The sequence below is a fragment of the Sorex araneus genome, chromosome 11 (genome assembly GCF_027595985.1).
Source record: "Sorex araneus isolate mSorAra2 chromosome 11, mSorAra2.pri, whole genome shotgun sequence".
Classification (NCBI taxonomy): domain Eukaryota; kingdom Metazoa; phylum Chordata; class Mammalia; order Eulipotyphla; family Soricidae; genus Sorex; species Sorex araneus.
The window spans coordinates 49,469,741-49,489,504 of record NC_073312.1 but is presented as its reverse complement, the minus strand read 5'-3'; the positions used below and the strand labels follow the sequence as shown (position 1 = coordinate 49,489,504).

General features: G+C 41.5%; 1 protein-coding gene across 1 annotated transcript in view; it reads right to left on the bottom strand.

The window, feature by feature from the left end:
* Positions 1-18,843, bottom strand: part of KIF20B (kinesin family member 20B) — a 56,207-nt gene extending 37,364 nt beyond the window's left edge. Inside the window, exons 1-15 of the mRNA XM_012932484.2 lie at positions 18,757-18,843; positions 15,858-16,005; positions 15,094-15,180; positions 14,868-14,984; positions 13,476-13,614; positions 12,252-12,436; positions 10,442-10,478; positions 9,536-9,763; positions 7,275-7,386; positions 6,178-6,249; positions 5,929-6,075; positions 4,442-4,601; positions 3,369-3,662; positions 533-672; positions 168-306 (exon numbers count right to left, since the gene is read on the bottom strand). Of these exons, the coding sequence (XP_012787938.2) occupies positions 168-306; positions 533-672; positions 3,369-3,662; positions 4,442-4,601; positions 5,929-6,075; positions 6,178-6,249; positions 7,275-7,386; positions 9,536-9,763; positions 10,442-10,478; positions 12,252-12,436; positions 13,476-13,614; positions 14,868-14,984; positions 15,094-15,180; positions 15,858-16,004 (2,004 nt within the window). The 5' untranslated portion in view covers position 16,005; positions 18,757-18,843. The remainder of the gene's footprint in view (positions 1-167; positions 307-532; positions 673-3,368; positions 3,663-4,441; positions 4,602-5,928; positions 6,076-6,177; positions 6,250-7,274; positions 7,387-9,535; positions 9,764-10,441; positions 10,479-12,251; positions 12,437-13,475; positions 13,615-14,867; positions 14,985-15,093; positions 15,181-15,857; positions 16,006-18,756) is intronic.
* Between the last annotated feature and the right edge of the window lie 921 nt (positions 18,844-19,764).

The window sequence follows — 19,764 nt, the reverse complement described above, 5'->3', positions numbered from 1 at the left end:
CCTGGCTCATGCACACAGGAATTACTCCTAGTAGTGGCGGTGCTCAGGGGACCATATGGGATGCTGGGAATTGAACCCGGGTTGGCTGCGTGCAAGGCAAACGCCCTACCCGCTGTACTATTGCTCCAGCCCCTCATTGGATATTTTAAATGTCTTAATTAACATACTTTGGTTTCAACTTTCATGGCATGATCTTCACTCGATGGTGCTTCTTGAGTGTCTGATTTACCAACCAAATCCTTGAAGATTGCCAAACGACAATCAGCATTTTCTTCTAATCTCTCTCTTTCCTGAAGGAGAGTCTCCCTTCAAGACACAAATTAATCCCATTAAGAGAAAAAGCACTACTTTATTTTACATTTTTATGGTAAAATACATTAGGAATTAAAAACAGATTAAATTAGCAAATTATTTTCAAATCTGTATCAGTAAGAGGTCAGAACTGGGAAGTCACTAATTATGAAATTAAAAGCAATTTAAATAAGCAAATCCAATTCTGAGTTTTTATCAGATCATGAAAGAACTAACATACTTAAAATCAGCTTCCCGTTGAGCCAAATATTGAGAAAACTCCTCTGTAACTTCATCACGAATTTTCAGTTCCAATGTTAATTTTTCTTTTCTTTCTTTTATCAGTTTTTCTTTCAAGTCTTCTATTAAATCCAACAGTTTCTAAAACATATAAACATTAAATCTAATAAAAACAAAGATCATGAATCACGAAATCCTGTTAATCACTGATTTCTCGGGCGGGCTCAGTAACATCTCATTTCGTCCTTTCCCTGAGATCTTAGAAGTCAATTATTTCGACTTGGCCCTCCTAACGATGTTTCACTGGGGGCTCTTCAGGGTCAGGGGAATGAGATCCAGCTTGTTACTGGATTTTGCATATGACTACACCATGGGAAGCTTGCAAGGCTGTCCCATGTGGGCAGGAAACTCTCAGAAACTTGCTAGTTTCTCCCAGAGGGAGAAGTAGGGTAAAAGTTATCTTTTAAGCTTCTGAGAGCTTGCTTTTAAGTCTCTCTCTGAATGTTGGCCGTTGATGGGATTACACACACCTGGGTTCCTCTGCTGGTACCTTCATGCATGAGGCCTGTCCGAACGTGTAGAGAGGAGCCTCCAGCATGGCTGTAGCTAGGTTCCGGTGGTCTTCGGCCGGGTGGGGAGGGAAGCTGGAGCCCATCCCCTTTGAGGGGCCCCGGGGAAGACAGCCAGGCGTGCGGGCAAGAGACTCTGCATCACTCTTCTGAGAGCTTGCTTTTAAGTCTCTCTCTGGATGTTGATGGCAGAGTCTCTTGCCTGCACGCCTGGCTGTCTTCCCCGGGGCCCCTCAAAGGGGATGGGCTCCAGCTTCCCTCCCCACCCCGAGCAGAGCTCCAGGCGGCCAAAGACCACCGGAACCTAGCTGCAGCCATGCTGGAGGCCCCTCTCCACATGTTCGGACAGGCCTCATGCATGAAGGTACCGGCAGAGGAACCCAAGTGTGTGTAATCCCATCAACGGCCAAAACCAAAAATATCCCAAGAGAAATACTGTCCAAATGTTAAAATATAGAACCTTTTCTATTTAGCTGATAATTATGTATCTTTTTTATTTCCCCTTGGCCATACCTAGTGATGTTCAGAAGTTACTCCTGGCTTTTCACTCAGGAATTACTCCTGGTGGGATTACATATGGGATGCCAGGGATTCAGTCAAGGTTGGCCATATGCAAGGCAAATGCCCTATCTGCTGTACTATTGCTCCGGCCCCAGTTATGTTTCTTTATGATAGTAAATGTGTTTTCAATGAGTGTTAACCTACGTCAACAACTGAGAATTATATATTTACAGAGATTCAAGTGTACCTCTCTAGGGGCTGGAGCGATAGCACAGAGGGTAGGGCGTTTCTTGCACTCGGCCGACCCTGGTTTGATTCCCAGCATCCCATATGGTCCCCTGAGCACTGCCAGGGGTGATGCCTGAGTGCAGAGCCAGGAGTAACCCCTGTGCATCGCCAGGTGTGACCCAAAAAGAAAAAAAAAAAGTATACCTCTCTACTTTATAAAGAGACAAAAAAATAACTCAAATATCTTGCTACCTAGCTATTCTAAGAAAAAAACAAAAAAGGAAAATTTTGGACATCTATTCACAAGAAACTAAACTGGAAAGTTTGCATTTAATTTCACTTAATCCACAGACTCTTCTGTGAGTATTTACGTTTCATAGATGGGGAAAGGACCAGATTATGGAAAATGCTTAAGGTTGATTTCTGTCAAAATCTGAAATCCGGTGGTATACAGAGCAATTAACTAAGAACTCCACGTGCCAGAGTGATAGACAGTGGTTTGAGCGCTTGCCTTGCATGAGGTCGACTCAGGCATCCCTGGAGGATCCTGTGGATCATAGCTTAAAAGGACTCCACAATCAAAAACAACAACAAAGCCCAAAATAGGGTGCATTCACACACTCAGAAATAATTAAAGTGAATATGGTAAAATATTAACAACAAGTAAATCCAGGTAAAGTGCAAATATGCATCTACTGCATTAATCTTTCAGCAGGCTTAAAAATTTCAAGGTTGGGGCCAGAGAGATAGCACAGTGGGCAGGGTGCTTGCTTTGCACATGGCAAACCTGGGTTTAATCCCTGGCACTTCATCTGGTCTCCCCACCCTGCCAGGCATGATTCCTCAGAGTGGGTCCTGAGCACTGCACTGCTGGACTTGGCTCAAAAACAAAACATAATTCATACCTAAAAAAGTATTTTATTGAAAAATAAATGGTAGAGGGCTGAAGTGATAGCACAGCGAGTAGGGTGTTTGCCATGCACGTAGCTGACCTGGGTTTGATTCCCAGCATCCCATATGGTCCCCCGAGCACTGCCAGGAGTAATTCCTGAATGCATGAGCCAGGAGTAACCCCTGTGCATCGCTGAGTGTGACCCAAAACAAAAAACAAAAAACAAAAACAAAATGGTAGAGAAGGTTTCTAAGAATTGTTAAGGGGCTGAAGCGATAGTACAACAGATAGGGCATTTGCCTTGCATGCAGCCAACCCGAGTTTGATCCCCAGTATCCTGTATGGTTCCCTAAGCACCATCAGGAGTAATTCCTGAGTGCAGAGCCAGGAGTTACCTTGAGCATCACCAAGTGTGGCACCAAAATTAAAAAAAATTGTTAAGGTGCTGGAGCGGTAGAACAATGAATAGGTAGGGTGCTTGTTTGGTTTTCTGAGCACTGTAAGAGTGAGCCCCTAGTAAAGAGCCAAGAGTCAACCCTAAGCACAGCCAGGTATGACCCAAAAACCAAAACCAAACCCAAAAAGAATCACTGTCCTAATAAGTGAACAATAAACCAAGCTCAGAAGTGTAAGTTCTTAATACATACTCTCTTCTCCTCATGACTCATTAAAGCCGTGGCTTCCTCTATTGTTTTATCTAGATCATCATCAGTTAGTTCCGTTTCCATACTTTGTTTTTCTTCATTTTTTTCTAGATCTTCAACCAAATCTTCATCTTCCATCAGATCTTCTAGGTTACTTTCCCATGCAATGGTGGTTCTTTTTACATTTACTACTTTATTATCCGAAATATTAATGTCTAGTGATACATCTTGAGAAGATCTGATAGATCCAAAAGATTTCTCTTCTTGAGAGGAATTTAAAGCCTCTGGAATACAAACCTATCAAAAATTCAAAGGTGATTTTTAACAGAAATGGAAAGAACGGTCCATTAATGATTAAAAAATTTTAAGTCAAATGACAACTTAATTGTCTTTAAAAAATCCTACAGAACACAAGAAAAGAGCAACTAGAAAAGAGCAACTAGAAAAAAGTGAATCAAACATGCTCAGAAACATGTACTTTCTTCAGTTAAGTTCTCATCCTAACAGGATCTCCTAATTTATTATTAAATGAACCAGGGAGATGGCTAAGTTGAAAATTAGTGTAAGAATATCCATCATCACGGGGCTGGAGCAATAGCACAGCGGCTAGGGTGTTTGCCTTGCACACGGCCGACATGGGTTCGATTCCCAGCATCCCATATGGTCCCCTGAGCACCGCCAGGAGTAATTCCTGAGTGCAGAGCCAGGAGTAACCCCTGTGCATTGCTGGGTGTGACCCAAAAAAAAAAAAAAATCCATCATCCCGGGTTCGATTCCTAGCATCCCATATGATCCCCTGAGCACCGCCAGGAGTAATTCCTGAGTGCATGAGCAGTAATAACTCAAAAAAGAAAAAAAAATCCATCATATGTAAGGGATGTTTATTATGAATATTTATTACTGAAGTCACTTTAAGCTTAGGGTAACTTTCAATCTTTTCCTTCTAATTGGTCATTGACATTTAAAAATTTCAATAATTTCCTAGGTTTACAATTATAAGAACAAATTTTTTTACTTATACAAAGAAAAAAACAATGATATTCTATTAAGTTCTATGGAAATTTGAATATATTTACCTTTTGTGCAATGGCTGAGAACTTCAACACATTGAGTGTTTCATCATAGGCAAAACAACACTGGCTGATGTTGACAATCATAGATATTTTCCCTTTACCATTAAAAAAACTTTGAAAATAGTGGGTCAGTTTACTTTCCCTAAAAGGCACATGTTGAAACCTATGAAAAAAAAGTTACACAAGAACTTCAAGTTAAAACAAATCAAGTGAGGAGCTGGAGCGATAATACAGTGGGTAGGGCATTTGCCTTGCATGTGGCCAACCTGGGTTCAATCCCCAGCATCCCATATAGTCCCTCAAGCACCACCAGGAGTAATGCCTGAGTGTAGAGCCAGGAGTAACCCCTGTGCATTGCCAAGTGTGATGCAAAAAACAAAAAAAAACAAACAAAAAAACAACTCTAGGAAAAATCAAGATCCTAATAAATTTTACAGGGAAATAATTAATCTTTTATAGATTTAAATTCCAGATTAGAAATTAGTTACATGTGCAATAATAATTTTTTGCTTATTTATACTATTTTTAAAAATACCACCACCACAATTAACCCACCAGTCAGAATGTTTTAAAAAAATATATCATATCAAACCGGGTTGTGTTTGCTAGTGTAGAGCTATTTTATATATAAATATAATATATATCATTAAACACAAATACTTAGAAATAGGGCTAGGGAGATGGCTCAGAGGCCTAGAGCTCATGCCTTGTAGGCAGAACAGATTAAATCACTTTCACTATATGGTTCCCTGAGCACAAGACTGGAGTAATCCCTGAGCACAGCTGGGTGTAGTCCTAAAAACAAAAACTGTAACTACTAGTGATGAAGACTAATTCATAATATACTCAATCTAAAATGCTAAGGCAGAAATCATAACATCTAGGGCATAATTATAATGAACAAACCAGCATCATGAAAAGCTTATTAGCTACTGACATGTATTTTCTATGAAAACCTTTATTTACTTAGCAAGTCACTAATATGTGTTTTCTTTCTTTTTTTTTCTTTTTTTGATTTTGGGCCATCCCCAGTGATTCTCGGGTTACTCCTGGTTCTGTGCTCAGGAATCACTCCTGGCAGTGCTAGGGGATACGGGATGAGGAGGATCAAACCTGAGTTGACTGTGTGCAAGGCAAGTGCCCTACTAACTTCTGTAGTACATCTCTCTGGCTCCTGTGTTTTATTTCTAACCCCCCAAAAAAGTAATTATAATCCATTGTTATTACATAAAAAAATAGAATAAGAGAAAGAACTTTCTGGGCTGGGGAGATGGCTCAAAGGGATAATGTATGTTCTGCATGTCCCAGTTTCCATCTCTGGTACTACCTGGTTCCGACTACTTCTTGGAGCAACCTTCAACCCCCAGCTGGCAGTGCTAGAAGTAGTCTCCAGCACTATCAGGTGTGATGCCCTCCACAAAAGAAAAAGAATTTCTTAAAAGCTTACGTATTTTAATACTAAATATGCTAGTAACACTTATAACTCTTACTTTGACTTTTCACTGTTCTTCAAAACATTAATACACTTTCCCAAAGTCAATAAAGAAGTGTTGATATTCCCAGTTTCTCTTAACCTTTCACCTTCATTCTGTGTCTTCATGCTTCTTTCCGAACCAGCAAGATCACACAATGACAGTCTGAGTGAACCAAAAAGAAAAAAAAAATAACAAAAATATCTTTAAAGGCTTTTCAAACAGAACAGTTCAAAATAATAAGAATTTAAAGTATGCCCAACTTACTCACTGACTCGTATTACACGAGGCATCTCAGAATCTCTGATCTGCAATATTCGTATAGTGAATATGCTGTGACTAAAAGAAAGATCAAATGTTATCTTCTTTTATTTGTAATTTCAGCATTCAAATACTCGAGGAGGCAATTAACTAAATAAGAATTTATGTCCTGATACGAGCTCTGGTTCCAGCATTATACTTTCTAACTAGCTTCCAGAGAGCTCAATTCAGTGCTTGGATGTCATCTATACATTCACCACATAAAATCAAATCTTTCATTTCACTTAGCCCCACATGTCTCAAACTGACTAACAATAAATCTCAATTTGCTTGCAAAAGATCATATTCTTAGTTTAAATGGTATTTATTATACAGTTATCTTATAATTATGTCATATGACCTATATATATGTATATATATGTGTATATATATACATATATATGCTTATCTGGATTATATATCCTCATGCTATTCTGAGAAAAGAGGGACAGGATTATTTACATCTTAAGAGAAATCTGTTTTAAGTATCTCATTGCTGAAACTTGTCTCTCACATTCTAATTCCTTCCCTTAACCTCAAGATCTGGGCAAACCCAGGTTACAGAAAAACTATGATCGTGGGATAACTGGGTAATGCAAAGAAAAAAAATTCATCAATACTTGCAACTCTGAAAGGAATAAGCTTAGATACTAACATAAAGAAAAGCACCTGAGAGACAAATTAGTAAATCCAAGAATAAATATTCCCGATAATCTTATTTTTAGAGTGCACTTCATGTTATAATATTCTGCACATCTGTGAAAAAACTTAACAGCAGATACTCCTACTTACTTTAATCTTTTTTTTTTTTTTTTGCTTTTTGGGTCACACCCAGTGATGCTCATGGGTTACTCCTGGCTCTGCACTCAGGAATCACCCCTGGCGGTGCTCAGGGGACTATGGGATGCTGGGAATCAACCCGGGTCGGCTGCGTGCAAGGCAAACACCCTACTCGCTGTGCTATCGCTCCAGCCCCTACTTACTTTAATCTTAATTAGTTTTATTTAAATTAGTATAGAATAGTCTAGGTGCTTTGGGCTTACACCAAAGGATGCATTCCTTACCTTCTACTTGAAGCACTGTTCAGTTTAGTAAAGGCAACACTTTGATTCTTTATTCCTAGTTTTAAAAGTTTGTATGCTTCTTTGGAATCACACGCTTGAATCCAATGTAGATCTTGATCAAATAAAGAGGGTACAGATTAATTAAAACAAAACAAAACAAAATAAAAAACCTGGGGCTGGAGCGATAGCACAGCGAGTAGGGCATTTGTCTTGCACGCAGCCGACCCGGGTTCGATTCCCAGCATCTCATATGGTCCCCTGAACACCGCCAGGGCTAATTCCTGAGTGCAGAGCCAGGAGTGACCCTGTGCAAAAGAACAAAACCCCACAGCATTTGTCATGTAACATAAAGTCATATAAATATATTCCCTGTAAGTAGAATCAACTCAGCTTTTCAATATTTTATTAGAAGATATAGAAAATGAAGACATTATTATGTCACAGACATCAAGTTAACGTTCTTCAATGGTCTGAAAATGGAAAATCTATTCCTTAGAAGTAGAATCCAGAACATAAAAGAAAAAATACAGTAAGGCTTAAGCCTATAGCAGTGAGACAATAAAGATTAAAATTTGATAATCATACAACAGAGTCTCTTGCCTGCAGGCCTGGCTGTCTTCCCCGGGGCCTCTCGGAGGGGATGGGCTCCAGCTTCCCTCCCCACCCCGAGCAGAGCTCCCAGCGGCTGAACACCACTGGAACCTAGCTACAGCCATGCTGGAGGCCCCTCTCCACACGTTCGGACAGGCCTCATGCATGAAGGTACCAGCAGAGGAACCCAGGTGTGTGTAATCCTATCAACGGTCAACATCCAGAGACTTAAAAGCAAGCTCCCAGATATCCTGTAGCCTATTTCTCTCTCTGGGAGAAACTGGCAAGTTTCTGAGAGTTTCCTGCCCACATGGGACAGCCTTGCAAGCTACCCATAGTGTATTCATATGCTAAATTCAGTTAACAAGCTGGATCTCATTCCCCTGACCCTGAAAGAGCCCCCAGTGAGACATCCTTGGGAGGGCCGAGTGGAGATAGACTTCTAAGATCTCAGGGAAAGGACGAAATAAGAGGTTACTGAGCCCGCTCGAGAAATCAATGATTAACAGTATTTCGTGAATCATACAACAAAATTTGAGTTATAATCAGTAGCATGTAAAATTAAGTTAAAAAAAAAAAAGTGGGGTTGGAGAGATAGTTCATGTGACAAGAGCACAGGGTTTCAGCTCCAGCACTACCTGATCCTCAAGCACTACAGAGTGACTCCTGAGCACAGAGCTGGGAGTAGTCCTTGAGTGCTGCACAGTTATTGCCCCCAAATCAAAATTATTATATTACTATAAAGGTTATACTTTACAGTAAATAAAATTTGAGGCATAAATATAGATGCATATATTAGTGTGCATATTCATATAGATACGCAGTTACTAAGTTACTAAGTACAGGTATTTATACTGTGAGTAGGATTATCTACCACCTCTCCTTTCCTACCTCTAAGTGCCAAACCCAGGGCCTCATATATCAAAACATGCACTCAACCACTGTTCTAAAAACAGGCCACTTTATTTTCTTTTTGTTTTGGGGCCATACCCGAAGATGCTCAGGGCCTACTCTTGACTCTGTGGTCAGGGATCACTCCTGCTGGGTTCTGGGGACCACAAGGGGCTTCTGGAATTGAACCCAGGTGGGCTGCATGCAAGTTAAGAGCCCAATCTACTATACTATCATTCTGGCCCCTGTCTAAGCGTTTTAAAATGGCCTGTTCAGGGGCCAGAGCAGGTGTGGGAGAACAGCATTTCCATAGTTGCAAATTTGAACACTATTATAAGGCAGAATAATGTGAAAACTCACAGCTTTTCCCACTTGTGAATCCAATTAGCGATATTTGGCAACACTACGGAAACACTCAAGTAGAGCCCTTTATATTCAGGTTTAATTAACATACTTCCTAAACACAATCTTACTTGGATTTTATTATCTTGAATTTTAATAGAATAAAAAAAGTTTCAATTTCTGGTTTGATTTTTTTTTTTGGGGGGGTCACGATGATCAGGAGTTACTCATGTTCTGCACTCAGGAATAATATTGGCAGTGCTCCGGGGACCATATGGAGATGCCAGAGACCAAACTCAGGTTAGCTGCATGCAAGGCAAATGCCTTACCCGCTGTACTATTGCTCTATCCCTTGGTTTGATTTCTTATAGCTTTAACAAAATCTAGAAAAGAACTGTGAATCAATAAAATAAAATAAAAAGTACTCATTACTATACCTTTTATAAAAGAATAGCCCTTTACATCCTGAGAAAGGCGTAGCATCTTTCTCTTTAGGAACTTAGAAGATACAGGAACAAACAAGTCATAAATACATTCATTGTAAATCTCAAAGAAAGAAATCCATATAGAAAACTTTATACTATCATCCATGTTCAAGCAGGATTGTTCACAATCTTTCACAAATTCTTCCAACTCTGAGGTATTCAAAGAGTTCGTCAAACTCCCTACAAAAAATTTAAAAAGGGATAATCACAACAGTTCAGCAACTGACTAAAAACAAGACAATAGGACAGAACAAGACTCCTAGACTTGAAAACTAAATATTCCTAATCATTTAACAGTAGTCCATAGATTTCAGATGAAACAGATAATAACTGTTTGTCAACCAAAGTTCGGCTTATCTTTCTTTTCCTTTTGAAAATGCTAATGAACCAAACTGAAACCAAAGGCAAAGGACAAAGAAAAAAATTGTCTTGTGAATTCAACATATTTAAACTAGTAAAGGGCTATTTATGCTCTAAATAAACTTTACAGAGATTGGGGCCGGAGCGATAGCACAGCGGGTAGGGCGCTTGCCTTGCATGCAGCCGACTTGGGTTCGATCCCTGGCATCCCATATGGTCCCCCAAGCACTGCCAGGAGTAATTCCTGAGTGCAAAGCCAGGAGTAACCCCTGAGCATCGCTGGGTGTGACCCAAAAAGCAAAAAAACCAAAAAACAACAAAAAAAAAACTTTACAGAGATTGACATTTCATACTAAGTATCATTTTCTAGATTCGTACTGTCACTAAAGAAATTTAATCAACAAGAATGATTAAGATTTAAAAGTTTTTCATGTATGTATTTCTTGTATTGTATCATACAATACACATTTTAAAGATTAGTGAGAAAGAAAACCTTACCATGAAGAGTATCATAACTGTCACTATGCATAGCAACCTGAAAATAAAAGATTAAAAAAAGTTTAAAACGTTAAGATAGTTGATCTTGTCTACTAAATTTTCCTGCCAATTAAAAAAATGCATTCTAGGGGCTGGAGAGATAGCACAGCGGGTAGGGCGTTTGCCTTGCACGCGGCCGACCCGGGTTCAAATCCCAGCATCCCATATGGTCCCCTGAGCACGGCCAGGGGTGATTCCTGAGTGCAGAGCCAGGAGTAACCACTGTGCATCGCCAGGTGTGACCCAAAAAGCAAAAAAAATAAAAATAAAAAAAAATGCATTCTCAGGCCAGAGAAACAGTATAGGGGTTACAGAATGTACTTTGTGTTCTGCGGACACTGGTTCTAATTCTGGGCACCAAATAGAGTCTCCTGAGGACTGCTAGGGGTTACTCCTGTGCACGGAGCCAAAGAAAGTCCTTGAGCACTGCAGGCTGTGGCCCAAGTCACTCCCAACCCCCATAGAGGGAGGGCTGGAGAGACAGTACAGGAGATATGGCCAAGGCAGCCCCTACTCCTAAAAAAAAGGAAAAAAAGAAAAGAAAAAAAAAGAATGGGCTGGAGAGATTAAGACAGGACTAGGCACGTGGCCTTCCATACTGTAACACTTCTTAGCAGAGCCCAGAATAGCCTGAGTAACAATGGCTAGGATCCCCACCCTCCAAAAAAGGGGTCCAGAGACACAGTGCATTGGATAAGGTGCTTACCTTGCATGTAATTGCTGGCACCCCATATGTTTCCAAATGATCTCAGGTGTAAGCCCTGACTGCAGTTGGGTAAGGGTCCGGAACCCTTGTCCTGTCCCCCCTCCCCCCAAAAAACAAACAAACAAAAAAAGAAAATCTTCATCAATCCCAGGGCAAGTGTCCTATCCACTGTACTATCACTCTGGCCCTATACAAATTTTTTTTTTTCTTTTTGGGTCACACCCGGCGATGCACAGGGGTTACTCCTGGTTCTGCACTCAGGAATCACCCTGGCGGTGCTCAGGGGACCATATGGGATGCTGGGAATCGAACCCGGGTCGGCCGTGTGCAAGGCAAACGCCCTACCCGCTGTGCTATTGCTCCAGCCCCCACTATAGAAAATATTTTGTTAAATACTCTTACAAAACTATATACATGGGGGCCGGAGAGGCAGTACAGCAGAGAGGGTGCTTGCCTTGTACACAATGAACTAAGTTCGAATACAAACATCCCACATGGCCTCCAGAACACTTCCAGGAGTAACTCCTAAGTGCAGAACCACGAGTAACTCTTAAGTATCACTGGGCATGGCCCAAAAACCAATCCAAAACACAAAAATATACACAAAAACTTTTTTGTAAGTTATTTCTGTATAATATGAATACTCTTCAGTCTGGTAAGTTTTTTCTTTAGGAAGAGAAATGTTCGCTTTATATTTTACACATTCCCTATACTTTGTATATATAAATTACTTCTACAATTAAGAAGTAATTTTAAGGGGGCCAGAGCAAAAGTACAGTGGGTAGGGCATTTGACTTGCACATACATGGCTGACCTGGGTTTGATCCCCAGCATCCCATATGGTCCTCTGAGCACTACCGGGAGTAATTCCTGAGTGCAGAACCAGAAGTAACCACTGAGCATCAGTGGGTGTGGCCCAAAAATCAAATCAAACAACAAAACCCCAACAACCCTCCCTCCCACAATAACCCTGATTACCATCATAAATTTCATTATAGGCTAAAATAAATGATAGAAAACTTAAAAAGGCTATAATGTTTATATTATACTAGGACAATTCCAAACCTCTTTAATTTGCCGAAGCAATGCACTTTTGCTAGTAACTTCTTCTTTTTCTTGATCTGGTGACAACCGTAAATATTCTCTGGATCTATGTGGTTTAAGGTTCGTCTTTGTATACAGTCTTCCCTGAAGAGTGTCAAATAGTACATTCAATGTCCGAGGCAGGATGCCAACATTCTCCTCTGTGCCTGTGAAAAGAATTTTTGTCTTGTTTTCTCTGAGAGTACTGTGAAGGAAAAGAATTTCTGCACTAACAGGGCTCCTTTTATGTCACCAATAGGCAAAAGAAAAAACTATAGCAAAAGCGAGGAACTAAAGGATTACTAATTTTTCTTTCGCTTGTTTCTGTTGTACAATTAACATTCTATAAACTATTATTCTGATACAAAACATGAAATTTTCTGTTCAGAGCAAGACTGAAAAAGTTCAACCATTCATAATTACAAAATATAATGTAATATAAAATGTTTTTGCTCGTTTGCTATGCCTAATTCACTATGTTGCATCAATCCTTTTACTGGTTTCTGTTTTTGATTTTTTTTTTCTGGTTTGGAGGTGTTTAGGGTTTACTCCTGACATTCCTGTTTAGGGATTACTCCTGGTGGTATTCAGAGGGATTTTATGTAGTGCTGGAGCTCAAGTCTTGGTCTGTGACATACAAATCAAGTGTCCTACTGGCTTTGCTACCTCTTTAGTCCTCTATTTTTAGTATTATCTACTTCTCTTTTTGGTTTGTTTTTCAGGCCACACCCAGTCCTGGCTTTGTTCTAAGAGACCATTCCTGGACGTGCGTAAGTATTCCATGTGGAGACACAATCAGAGTCAGCTGCATGCTAGGTAGGCAAGCACCTTAATCCTTGTTATCTCTCTTCAACTCCAGTCATCATCATCAAATTCTTTCATATAGGTAGTTGTACTAATTTAAAAAATCAAATTGAATTAAAAGTTACCAGCAATACACATTCAATATACCTAAAAATGAAATATACTAGGTAATGGAAATATAAACTGTAGCACTGTCGTCCCGTTGTTCATCAATTTGCTTGAGTGGCCCCCAGTAACATCTTCACTGTGAGACTTCTTGTTACTGGTTTTGGCATATTGAATACGCCACGGGTAGCTTGCCAGGCTCTGCCATGCAGGCGGGATACTCTTGGTAGCTTGCCAAGTATATAAAAATTTGTACTGGTGCTTCTTTATCATCTCCTGAAAAAATAAAACAATTACCTTGAAAAGTGTATGTCTTTCCAGAATTTGTTAGCCCATAAGTAAAAATCAGCCGACTTTCTCCTTTCAAGAGGTCTTTTATTTGCTGCATAGTGCAATCTTGGAAGAATTCCTTCTGTGTAGTTTCTGGGCCAAAAACCTAAAAAAAAAAAAGAAAGAAAGAAAGAAAAAGAAAAATTTTAAACTTCTGAAAAAAATTTCAGGACTCACAAATGAATCTTGGGAAATAGCAGTACACTGCAGAGATATCTCCCCACCCCTGCCAGGCTGATTCCATTGGGGCACCTAGGAGGGGGGCAGGTGTGTCCCTCTGCCTGCCCCAAACCTCCAGAATGCTATCCCCGCCATGCTCACGGCTGACCTTCACAGGCTCTTCCCGAGCCCCACATGCATGAGAATGAATCTGCTAAAATACCAGGAATGCAGGACTTGTGACTGAAACCCCCAGGCTTCATGAGGTCAGGAATGGGCTCCTTCCCCCATCTCCCTGCCCTTCCTGGAAATCTCGATAGAGATGCCTCCAAAAGCCAAATATTTAAAATTTTAGAATTCTAGGAGCACACAGCCACTTTCTCGGTCATGCAACATCTCATAATATTCATAACAAGCAATACAAAATAAATTATTTAGCATCTGCCTGTGGGGCAGCCTTGAGTGGTAATGGGAAAATTTGAAATAATGGTGGTGGGAAGGTGTAATAGTGGTAGGATTGGTGTTGAAATATTGAATATAACCAATTATTGTGAATAACCTTATGAAGATAAAATTAAAAATTTGAAAGAAAAATTTAATAGTTACTACTAACAATGGATTCCTCCCCATCCATCACTCATACTTTAAAGATTAAAATATGAAAAGATTCATTCTTAAGTACCATATTCCTAACTCTTACAAATATACTTGATTAAAATTTTTTTTTTTCTTTTTTGGGTAACACCTGGCACATGGGTTATTCCTGGCTCTGCACTCAGGAATCACTCCTAGCAGTGCTGGGGGACCATATGGGATTCTGGGAATCGAACCTGGGCTGGCTGCATGCATGGCAAAAGCCCTATCCACTGTGCTATCACTCCAGCCCTTGATAAAATTTTTTAAGAACCATACGCTGATTTGATTTGTTTACTACCATTATACATTTACAAATTGGCATTTGAGTCATAGACTTGAGGAAAAAAAGTACTAGTGCATAAGATCTAAGTTCCACAAGCACAAAATACACACACACACACACGCACGCACGCACGCACGCACGCACGCACGCACGCACGCACGCACGCACGCAAGCGCGCACACAAAGCAGTCTGTATATACAATTTTGTAATAATTCTGCCTAAGTTTCCCTCTCCTAAAAGAAGTCTTTCTTTTTAGGTTTACATTTTCAAACGTACCTACCTTAGAGAAACTGAATTTCTGTACCAACTGTGTAGAACTTTTCTCACTTAACCTACCAGGGATGCTTTGAGGATCTTTCAGCATAATAGTCCGGGAGTCTAAACTATAAACACAACCCTAAATAGAACACATAAAATGAAACATAACAAATAAATGAAAATAATGATATTTTGTTCATTCAATATAAAAGGTAAAAGAATAAACCCCAAGCAAATTCAACACAAACCTGAGTCTCTTGCTCTTTTTCTGATTGTGTGAATGGTCTCACTCGAAGATAAACTTGGAGATAATCTTTGGGTTCCAAACTGCTTGTCTTTAAAAAAATAAAAAGAGCAAGATAACTTTATTTTAAAGATACAAAATAGGGCTTTTCACAGGCTGTCATTTATTAAAGTGGGCTGCAAAGACATTATAGAGGGATAAGGCACTTGCCTTGCATGCGACTAACCCTGTTTCAATCTCTGGCGCCACAATCCCATATTCCTGATTAGGAAAATGAACGGACGAGGGAGGAGTTGAAGTGGGTAGTCAGAAAGAGACACACATAACAGAATCTATAAAAAGTGACTAGATCTATTAATTGGAACACCTTTTCCTCCCTAGATGTCTAAAGATATACCACCTGATGTATGCATGAAACACATCAATAGTATTGTAAATTATGGTACCTCAATTGAGAGCAAACTGAAAAAGTTACCAAAATGGACGTTGCCTCAAATCTACAGGATTTATTTTACTGTTTTTTGTTTGGGGAATGGTGATGCTCAGGAGCTATATTCTGGTCCGTACTCGGGTGGTGCTTTGTGACCATGTGGTACCAAGGCTTTAACCCAATTTTCCTGCATGCAAAGGGTGCATTCAGTCTGCTGAGCTATCTCTCTGACCCAAAATCCAGCCAGAAAAGCTCTATTCTAGTTCTACCATATTTCCATGCAGACACACATTTCCACTCAATTACGGTAGTCAGAACAGTGCTTTTCTGGTACTCACCTCAGTGTTCGAAGCAACTAAGGAAAATTCATGTGAGAGATCAAGCTTGATGGCATCAAAATTTATTTCTGAAGGTCTTACCACTGGGTCAGCACTAATTACATAAGATAGTCTAGGCACACCATCTAGATTTAAATCCGATGCCATCCTGCAAGAGTAACAACCTTGTTAGACAACTTTAAACCAACATGTATGCCACAATAATTTTGAAAGTCTGAGTTGAGCAACCACTGCAAATGATACTCTAGTGACATGCTGAACATCTGTAATCTGTTATCCCGTTGCTCATCGATTTGTTCGAGTGGGCACCAGTAACGTCTCTCATTGACAGACTTATTGTTACTGTTTTTGGCATATCCAATACGCCACGGGTCGCTTGCCAGGCTCTGCCGTGCAGGCATGATACTCTCGGTAGCTTGTCAGGCTCTCCGAGAGGGACGGAGGAATCAAACACGGGTCGGCGGCGTGAAAGGCGAACGCCTTACCACTGTGCTATCGCTCCAGCCCATGCTGAACATAGTTTATAATTTTGATAGTAAAAAGCAATCTCCATGTGTCATGCTGAACAAAGGATGTTTTTGAAAATCTGCTTTCTTTTTATGTCATTTTCCATAAGTCAAAATTTCTAAGAGCCTTCTGGCAACCTTGAGTTGAAGAAGCACTGTTACTAGATCTTCAAAGCAAAACACAAGACGACTGATCTGTAATGACCCATGGGAAAAGCAAAAGGTTAACTAATTTACAGATTTTAAGTCATATAATAATCAACGCCATCCACTAGTATTATTTATATAATCTAATCCCTACATGTAAATTCATCTAGAGATTTAATGAATATCTGTCAATAGAGGAAAACACCGAATCTCTGCATGCATCTCTCAAACATGAAGGTGGAAAATTCTCTAAATGAAATAGCAAGGAGATGGTTAAGAAAATTGTGACAATTACGTGGTTATACTTATTTTGTGTCTTCTGAAGGATACTACAGATTTTGTGTGTAGTATGTTAACACTTAACAGTTAAAGGTGGTTAAGTGTTTAAACAGTTCAAGTCTAGATAATTACTTTCAAGTAAATCCTTCTAAATAATACATGCAAAATGTCAAACTATATCAGTGATCAAAACAGGACTAGAGGGGCCAGATAGAAAAGGGATTAAGGCCTTAAGGAGTGCCTTGCTGACTGCAGCCAATTCCATCCCTGGCACCATATAGTTCCCAGAGCTTTGCAAAGAGTGACTGGAGCTCAAGAGCTTACTAGGACCCTCCACATTCCAGGTCTTAAATCAAGGTGAATACATAACAATGCATTGGTAAATTATTACAACCGGACTAACTATCAAGTCACTAAACCTAAAGGTAAATTCAGGGTTAAGCTTAAGTTTAAAAAAATTACACAGGCCTTCCCCTACCCCGCACCCTCCGCAAAAAACAAAAACACACAGGATGGGGCTGGAGGGATAGTATAGCAGGTAAGGAAATTAATTGCCTTGCATGATAAGGACCCCTGGTATTCCATATAGTCCCCCTAGCATCGCCAGGAGTAACCCCTGAGTATTGCTGAGTGTGGACCACCCCCTCCCCAAGCCAAAACATTCAAATATTGACTGAGAACCTACTTGTGTACAATGCTAAGGAGAAAGGGAGGAAGCTCGCTGCAGTCTTTGACCTGATTATAAAATACCCAGAACAGAGAGTTCCAAACTAAAGTTCCTGGTTCAAGAATGGGGAAATGATGATTCAAAGATGCTACTATGTAAAAGAGTCAAAGAGGGTACCCGAGGCGAACCTACGGTGCTGGGACTGCAACCCGGGTTTCCCGCGAGCAGAGCAGGTGGAGGGCTTTCTCCTGCCCATGCCGCCTTGTTTTAAACACAAAAACGAACCTGTATTTTTATCACCTTTAAGCAAGGATTAAAATCGTCAATTAATCTCTCAAGTAGTCAATATTAGGGGCTGGAGCAATAGCACAGTGGGTAGGGCATTTGACTTGCATGCGGCCGACCCGGGTTCGATTCCCAGCATCCCATATGGTCTCCCCAGCATCAAGAGTAACTCCTGAGTGCGTGAGCCAGGAGTAACCCCTGTGCATTGCCGGGTGTGACCCCCCCCCCAAAAAAAAAAAGCAAAAAAGAAACCACCCAAAACCAAAACCAAAACAAGTAGTCAATATTGGCATCACTGAATCAGAAAACCAGACTGACAGTGGAATCCTGCTAAAGGGGGAGGTGGCAGCAATCACTGCCTTCCCACACCCTCCAACCCCGCTGCGTTCGGCGTCCCCAAGGACAAGCGCCAGACCCCGGTGGCAGCCCGGCATTAAGCGTCTGGAGGGGGTTGCAAACAGGATCTCCCCAACAAGAGAGCATGTCGCCTTCCAAGGAAACTTCATCTCAAGAATGCGGACACCTGGGCTGCGACGACAGCGCCCCACCACGAACAGAGCAATTAACCATAAAAACATTCATGACTGCAAACAGAGTGACTGCCATATGCCGCACTTCATGACAACCTCTTATTATCCCCTGTTAACGTATCAACCAAGTAAGACCCTCGAGGGATTTTTTTTTTTGTGGGGGGCCACACCCGGCTGGGGCTCAGGGCTTTCACCAGTGCGTTGGATCGTTCCTGGCGGTGTTCGGGGGGCCGGTTGAGGACCATACGCGGTGCCAAGGATCAAACCGGGGTCGGCGGGGAGCAACCAGAGAGGTTAAACACGCGGACTGCGTCATTCCGCTCGTGCGTGTCCAGGGAGACAGTCAAACCTTGAGCCCAGAGTTTTGGTTCAAGCAGCCCCAGCTCACATGACGCCCCAGGCGCCCCCAACGCTCCACAACCCATTTCCCAGAGCCAATTTCCCTCCGACAAGCCTCGTAAGTGCGCAGTCGGCCACCTCCTCACCTGCAAACGCCCGCCTGCCCGGCCCGAACTGCAAGTAGCCCCGCGCTGTTTTCGTTTTTAAATTCAAACAATGGCGGCCAGGCCGCCGCACGGAACGCTGGGAGTGGGCGGGGCTCCGCGAGCTCCAGCCGGAGGCGGCCTGCCGACTCCCGGAAGAAGTTTTCAAATCTGGGGGCGGAGCTCAGAGCGCTAACTGACCAATGGCCATGGGCGGATGGAGGGCGGTGGGAAGGCACCTTACCTGAGCTTCCGGCTGGGCGCGCAGTTTGGGATAGGCTCTATCCCTTTCGGCGCGGTACGTGCCGCTCCTGAGCTGAGGATTCAAAAACACAAGTTGGTTTATGCCGTTGGCTAAGTCCACTGCCGCCACAATTTGCTCCGCGGGACCCTAGGGACTGGCCGAGCTCTTGCGGGCCGGTCACCGCCAGGTCTGTCCCCTGGACTGGCTAAGCACTGCATCCCAGAGTCTCTGCGTGACCCTGCATGGCTGTGGCCCGCAAGGATAAAATATAAAAAAAATTTCATTCATGAAATGAAAATTGTTTAAAAATGTTTGGATAAAAATGAAATGGGGGGCTGGAGCGATAGCACAGCGGGGAGGGCGTTTGTCTTGCACGCAGCCGGCCCGGATTCAATTCCCAGCATCCCTTATGGTCCCCTGAGCACCGCCAGGAGTGATTCTTGAGTGCAGGGCCAGGAGTAACACAAAGCAAAAAAAAAAAAAAAGAAAGAAATAGATATGAGAATTTCGATTCATCATGAATATGAAAAAGTATAAATATCAAGGGAGTTTGGAATGGAGTGCTAGCACAGCGGGTAGGGAAACTTGCCTTCAACTATCCCCAGGACACCATATGACTGCAGACTTTGAGCGCAGAGACAGGAGTAAGCCCTGAGTACCGCCAGGTGTGCCCCTCACTCCAATCCCAAATCAAAAGCCAAAAAGGTGTTTTTCTTTTTCCCTCCAGGTTTTGGACTTAGGTATGACTCCTGGTATCCTGGGCATGG